The following is a 6,706-nucleotide window of genomic DNA, read 5'->3' as shown; positions in this document are numbered from 1 at the left end:
CAGAGGATGGCGTTGTGCTCGCAGGAAAGGCTGGGGAAGAGAGAAGGGGATGTTTGGGGGGTGACATTTTTCCTCCCAAGTCACTGAAACCGCGATGGAGCCAGGCTGTCCCGGGGATGGCTGAACCTGCCAGTGGAAGGTGGAGAATGAATCCCTCGGTTTGGTTTTCTTCCATGTGCAGCTTTTCCTTCCCTTATTAAACAACTTTATCTCAAACCACAAGGGGTTTTTCTCACTTTGACCATTGGATTCTCTCTGCCATCCCACCGGGGACCGTGTGCGAGGCTCAGTTGTTGTCTGGGATTATACCATGACAGAAGGCAAGTAAAAGGAGTCCTTCCCTTGATAGGTGTGATAAAACTGACCCTTCTTTTCCCTGCCTTTTCTCATTTGCTGGGCTGAGAGGTGGAGAGAAGAAGCTGAAGCACCTCCTGGGTTGTTTGGAGCAGTTTTGCATGTCTGGAGCAAAGTCTTCCTTGTAGTTCTCTCTGGCTGTAGTACAGCCAGGACCAACACCAGTGTTCAGAGAGGAGGGACAGGGAGGGATCTAACGGGACATTTATTCTCCAGCATCTTGGCTCTCAGAATTGAAACTGAAAATGAAAGGCAAAAATAGGCAGATCATAAGAAAAGGAAGTAGAACCTAAAACAAGTCTGACATTATATATATATTTTTTTCTCTTTTAGAAAATGCAGGTTCACTGAAAAAGCAATAAAACCTGCTTGTAAGAAAGAGTCAGTTCTTATTATTCTGGACTAATCTGAAACAACTCAGGTGGAAAAAACTTTTTCCTGTTAATATTTTCAAGAAGAATACTTCACTATTTTATAATTCAAGATTATGCTTTTATCGCAGTATTTGAATTAATGTATCATTTAAAGTGTGAAAAATTATCCAAAAAAAGGAGATAAAAATATCATTTACATAAAATATTTTTAAAATTTAATCTTAGGAATGTCTTTTCATTTTTCTTCTTGAACAGCATTATTTCCCAAGTTTTTTGGTGTTTTTTAATCACAGTTCTAAAATTTGTGTGACAGGTAAAAAACCATTTGTGGCTTAGCTTAATGGTTAAAATCTAAAAATGTCTGTGGCACAAATTATAGTCAACATTGCAGCGTGCAGAATTTTGGATGTGCTTCAGTGAACTGTGGGTTGATGCTGCTTGCCTTGGGAGCCTGAGTTTGCTGCCTCTCTTCAGCAGAGGCAGGTCTACAAGGCTGTGCAGTCTGCCCTGACATTTGTGAAGCCACCTTTCCTGGGAAGTCTGCTGCAGGCCGGTTCTTGCTGCACCCTGGGCACTGGGAGCATGGCTGCACGCTCACCTGGTGGAGTGTGAGCAGGCAGACAGAGTTTGCTTCATGCTTTGCTTGTCTGAAGATGCTTCTGCATTGTTGAGAGTTTGTGATTAAGGCCTCCACGGACAGCCAGGGAGAATCCAGGTGGGAAGAGACAGCCAAGGCCAGTGGGGCTATCAGGTGACATGGCTCAGGTGATACAAACATGATGGTCCCACCAAGTCGTTGCTGGAGTCCGCTTTGCTGACCGCGAGCGCTGCAACAGTTTTGGTTTCTTGTGATACTTGCATGGGTTGGAAACAGCTCGTATTTCTTTATCCTTCCCTGTTTTTTTCCTAGTATGGACATACTTCTGTTCTAGCCAGTGACTTGAGGCTGCAGAATTAAACAGGGGAAGGTAGATGACTGAAAGGAAAATGTTAGGTGACAATGATTTCCTTCAGGGCCAAAAAAAGAAGAACCTACTGAATCACATATTTGCACTGTAGCCAGGAGTTTTGCCTTGATGATCCTGATGGCTCCCTACCAAGTCAGCCTATTCTGTGATTCTGAGGTGAGAATGTCCAGTGGTAGAAAGGGCTAAACTGGCTGGCATCAGGAGTGCTGGGGATATTGCCTCCTGTCAGAGGGTGACATTTCACTTGCTGATGAGGTGAGGACATGCAGCAGGCAATGCAGTTGCTGAGGAGACACCTTTGGGCATAGAAGGAGGTGTAGCTGTAGCTGGGGGTGAAGGCCAGATCACAGGGAGTTCTTTGGAGTTGCTGAAGAGGACATGAGGAATTGTCCCCAGCCACATCTTTCCATACTGCCTGTAGAACTGTTTATGGTGGTGAGACTCTGACAGTACATTGTTCATTAAAGCTTTTGAAATTTAAGCTCAAATGTGCTTGCAGGGATACAACGAGGGGCACATCCTGTTAGTGCTGTTTGTGGGAGGCCCTGTGTGCCTGTCCAGACCTGTGGGACCGGCTGTGTCTGTGTGTGACCCCACCTGTCCTCTGGGGACTCACAACTGCTTGGACCTGGGGCCTTGGAGCTGTGGCAGCCTCCTCTGTCTCAGGCTGCTGGATCAGGCAACTCCCAGCAGTGGTGATGGAGGGGGAAAGCTCTTTCCATGGTCCCATGCTCTGCATATGTGCCCCGAAGTCGCTGTCCGGCTGAGGGATGTGAGAAAAGGCTCTGGAGAGGGCAGCAGGGGTTCCAATGTGCCCATGGATGGGCCCACAGTGATGCCACCAACATATCCTGGACAGTCTGAGCCAGGCCAGAGCCACAGAATGGCCAGGGCTTGTTCCCCACGGGGCACTGATGAGGCCAGAGCAGTTTGGTGTGGCCAGTGGGGGCTGTGGAGGTGAAAGGAGGCACTCCAAGGAGATGCTGATGCCTTTTTGGGGCCATCTAAAAACAGAGTCCAGAAAAAACTGAGGGAATAATAAGCAATTATATTTATTGAAGGGCCTTCAGGTACATTTCGGGCAGACAAAGCCCCCCAGGGGCTACACCCAAAATGGACAATGGTTCACAGGTTTTCATAGTTTTATAACTTTTATAAGATTGGTCCATTTGCCTGTTGGGGGTTAATCTTCTAATTAAAGCTTCAGGTAATGAAGTAATATAGCCCCCGTTTGCTCCCCACAACTCACTTTTGTTTACATTTCTCAGGGCCTGAGACCGTGAGGAGTCCTTGATTCCCAAACCTGGAGAGCAATTGTTGTGCCTGCCCAAAATGGGAAAGTAGCAGCTACTAGCACTCAATATGGAGTTTAGAGCTATACACTAAAGAATTGCAGGATTACAAATATATGAAAAATAGAAAAGCTGAAATACTAAGTTGTTGCCACATTTCTCTTCACAGAGAAAAGCAAGGCACAGTTCTTCCCAAGGATTTCTGAGATTCACATTCACTGAACCTCAGAGAAAGGGAAAACACAATTCTTATCACTTGCTGTGCCTGTGTTGTGCCAAAGCAGAATGCAATATGGAGATTGTTTATCCAGAGTGAGGATGTTTTGTTCCCTGGCCTATCAGGGCCAGGTGTGTGCGTGTGTGTAAGGACTGTTGCGTGACAGTCACAAGATTCAGTGCAGTGTGAGCAGAGTGAGTGCTTGGCAGATTCAGTTTAGCTGAAATGTATATAGTAGAGTATAATAAAGTAATTAATTAGCCTTCTGATATCTATGGAGTCAGATGCATCATTCTCTCTGCCGTTCGTCAGAGTCACCTTTGATTTACAATACTAAGTCATCAATGCCAAGAATCAGTTGAGGCTGGGGGAGGCAAAGGGTGGTTAGACAGGAGAGAGGTCCAGAGGAGATGCTCAGAACAGGAAGAGGCCATAGGGCACCCTGCTGCCAAAACTTCTCCTTGCCCATGGAATCTCCATGGGAGACCAAAAGAGCTGAAGGGGGAAGAAAGAAAAGGGTCTGGAAGAAGTACAGCTTTGCCTTTTTCCCCTGGTTTACACCCATATAACCCCCACCCACCCAGCCCTGAGCCTTCCCTGTTTTTCCTGCAGGGACCAGTTGTGGCAGAGGTTGCAAATACAGAGGGGACAGGATGTGCTGCCTGCAGCTCACAGGAGGACAGGGAGCTACAAACGCTGCCACCTTCAGAGCAGGACTCCTGGAGAAGCTGCACGTGTCCCACACAGCCCCAGTGGCAGAACTCATCAGTTCCCTTCTCCCACATCCAGAGGTGCAAGCGACTTTCCCTGTTTCATTAGCCCTTCGTTATTGTCAAAGGGAGCTCTGTCTACATCACTGGCCAACCCAGAGAAGATGCAGCCAAGGAGCACCTGGCTCCAGGTGTGGGTGGAAGGGAGAAGCTGTCTGCAGTAAGGACCATCAGTTGCTCCAGTGTGGGACTGGATGGGGGGTTGGATGGATGAGGAGTAGGACCAACGCTGTGCACCCAGACCTACAAGTATGAGGTGTTGCTGTCCCTCCTGCAAAGACAGACCCTGTAGCCCAGGAAAAGGCCTAAAAGGAAGTCTAGTTCCTTCCCTCCTATTTCAATCTGCTGAGCCACCAAACTTGTGGGTTTGTGGTTGCAAAACAACCCCCTATTTCATAAGTCAGAGAAGAAGCCATTTCACCATCAAGTGACTGGATCTAAGAAAGAGAAACAAAAAGTCCTGATAGCCTTTCCCCCAAGGTCTGCCAGATCTTAAGACCTAAGTTATCACAGGGGCCCAGCCCTGGGCATGTGACTGGACATTGTGGTTCCAGTTCAACCACCCCAGCCCTGCAGTGGTGCTGCAGAAAGCCAAGCCGTGGGACAGAAGGCGGTTTGTGACAACAAGCTTGTATCAGGAGCCACGAGAAGCCACGCAGCTGCTTGGTGCCTCTGGTCAACGCTTTCCTCTGAAGAAACCCTGCTTGAGCCAAATACAGAGGGAGCCAAGAGGGACATGATGCTGCCCGTGACCTGTGTGCTGGCCTTGGGTGAGTGCCAGAGGCTGTGGGGATTCCTAGAGGGCAACAGGAGGTGTCCAGACACTCCACAGAGGTGTTACACAGCTGCTTCTCTTGCAGGCGCTTGGCTAGTGTCACAGGGTGAGGCTACACTGAGTGAGTATCTTGAGGAGGTAGATGGGGAGTTTGGACACACTTCTGGGCCCACCCATCTCCCAGGGCTCTTCCACAGCCCCCTGGAACAAAACTCACCCTTGTGTGGAGACGGGGCCTGGTGGCAGCCCTGGTCCAGAGCAGGGCAGCTGCCTGGGCTCCCTGGCTGGCTGGCAGCATCTCTCTCCCTGTGCAGGTACCCCCACAATCTCCATCTTCCTGAAGCCACCTGGGGTAATCCCACCTGGAGGCTCCACCACCATCTACTGTATTTGCCAGTGCAGCAATGGGAGCTTTGTGCTGTACAAGGGCAGCCGCCAGCTCCGCACCCTGGAGCAGAGCAGTGGCAGGGCCGAGTTCTCCATCTCTAATGCCACCTATGAGGACAGAGGTGGCTACAACTGCCATTACCTGGAGGGAGACACTGTGCTGGCTCGAAGCGCTGATCTGGAAGTCTTTGTGGAAGGTGAGGGATGTGCCGTTTCCCCTCTTGTGGGGTCACGCCCCAGGGCACACCAGGATGCCTGTGGCCATTTGGACAAGGTTTTTCTCCTCTTCCCTGGCTTGGAGAGGTGGGGACCATCTTCACCTCTGCCTGAGGCAGTTGGTGGCTTCACAGAGATCCTGGTGCTCCTGGCACCATGTCAAAGCCTTCTGCACCTTCTCATTCCCTCTCCTGTCCCCCCAGAGCTCCGTCTGCCCAGACCCGACCTCTCTGTCCTGCCTGGGCACGAGGTGGCTGTGGGAGCTGAGGTGATGTTCCACTGCACCATCACACAGCCCAGCACCGGCTGCTTCCTGTACCTGGAAGGCCAGATCCGAGCCCAGCAGTTCCACAGGGAACAAGGGGACTACAGCTTCTCCCTCGTGCAGAAAGGTGACAGCGGCCGCTACAGCTGCCAGTGCTACGCCCTCAGTGCTTGGAGAGAATGGTCGGCTGTCAGCAACACCCTGGACTTGGTGGTGAGAGGTGAGACGTCCCCCCAGCCACATCCTGCTCCACTCTTCCTCCCTGCAATCTGTCACATCCTGGGGGAACTAGTAAAAAGGATTTAGGGCAGGAAAGCAGCTGTATGAGGGGACCAAGCAGGGGGTTCCAGGTTCCTTCACCTCTGTTGGAGCCTGGCCAGCTCCTCAGAGACCCTATAGATAACCTAGAGACCCTAAAGGTACAGGGTTGCTGGGCTGACAGGTGGGGATAAGAGTCAAAGGACACTTCTCCCTGCACCTCCCAGTCCCAGGGACAGTTATATGTCTTGTCACAGCTCAGTGTCACCATCTCGCTGGCAGTGGCATCTGAGGGCCAGCTCCATGTTTCTTTCCTCCTGTCCATATTTGGTGCCACTTGGTGGGGTCACAGGTGAGAGGCTGAGAGTAGGGGGTGTCCCAGGGGACAGGGATGTGGGAGGTGCAGCTGAGGGCCCCCTCGGGGCTTCTTTGCTCCCTATGAATTCCCTTTGTGTCTCTTTAGCCAAGGACCTCCCTGGGGTGTCCCCTTGCCCTGTGTGTTCCCTTGGATCCCCTGCTGCCCCCGTGGGAGGTGGGAGGACTGGGATCTCCCAGTGGGTTCCTCCCCAGTGACGGTCCCTTCTGTCCCCGCAGATTACACGCTGTGCAACACCGTGCGCCTGGCGCTGGCGGCCGGGCTGCTGCTCCTGCTGGGGCTCATCGCGGCGGAGGCGGCGCGGAGCCGCTGCTGCCGGGGCTGGGGGAGCAGTGCCGGGCACCGCCGGGCACCGCGGCACTTATCGCCCTGCAGCAACCCGTGCTGGGATGAATAAACCGTCCCTGTCGCCATTCCTGTCCTGCTTCCTGTGCCAGTCGCGGTCACTTTCCCA

At 51.5% G+C, this 6,706-nt stretch overlaps 1 protein-coding gene across 2 annotated transcripts; it reads left to right on the top strand.

Moving 5' to 3' along the window:
- Positions 1 to 3,827: 3,827 nt before the first annotated feature.
- Positions 3,828 to 6,665, top strand: LOC103823677 (T-cell-interacting, activating receptor on myeloid cells protein 1-like). Of its 2 annotated transcripts, XM_050982071.1 has the most exons (5): positions 3,832 to 4,745; positions 4,836 to 4,871; positions 5,065 to 5,334; positions 5,557 to 5,838; positions 6,471 to 6,665. In XM_050982071.1, exons 1-5 carry the CDS (start codon positions 4,712 to 4,714, stop codon positions 6,647 to 6,649), a joined length of 801 nt encoding a protein of 266 aa, XP_050838028.1. In that variant the 5' UTR covers positions 3,832 to 4,711; the 3' UTR covers positions 6,650 to 6,665. The 2 variants fall into 2 exon arrangements, with proteins under 2 accessions (XP_050838029.1, XP_050838028.1); XM_050982072.1 differs by lacking the exon at positions 4,836 to 4,871 and having other exon boundaries at positions 3,828 to 4,745.
- The last annotated feature ends 41 nt before the right edge of the window (positions 6,666 to 6,706 follow it).

Source organism: Serinus canaria, chromosome 20, assembly GCF_022539315.1.
Source record: "Serinus canaria isolate serCan28SL12 chromosome 20, serCan2020, whole genome shotgun sequence".
NCBI classification, from domain to species: domain Eukaryota; kingdom Metazoa; phylum Chordata; class Aves; order Passeriformes; family Fringillidae; genus Serinus; species Serinus canaria.
The sequence above is the reverse complement of the archived record's forward strand: the minus strand, read 5'-3'. Positions and strand labels throughout refer to the sequence as shown.

Excerpts from the sequence above, each read along its gene's own strand:
- LOC103823677 (XM_050982071.1), top strand. The coding sequence starts at position 4,712 with ATGATGCTGCCCGTGACCTGTGTGCTGGCCTTGG. Across the intron at positions 4,746-4,835 it reads GACCTGTGTGCTGGCCTTGG|GCGCTTGGCTAGTGTCACAG; the intron begins GTGAGTGCCAGA and ends CTTCTCTTGCAG. Across the intron at positions 4,872-5,064 it reads ACAGGGTGAGGCTACACTGA|GTACCCCCACAATCTCCATC; the intron begins GTGAGTATCTTG and ends CTCCCTGTGCAG.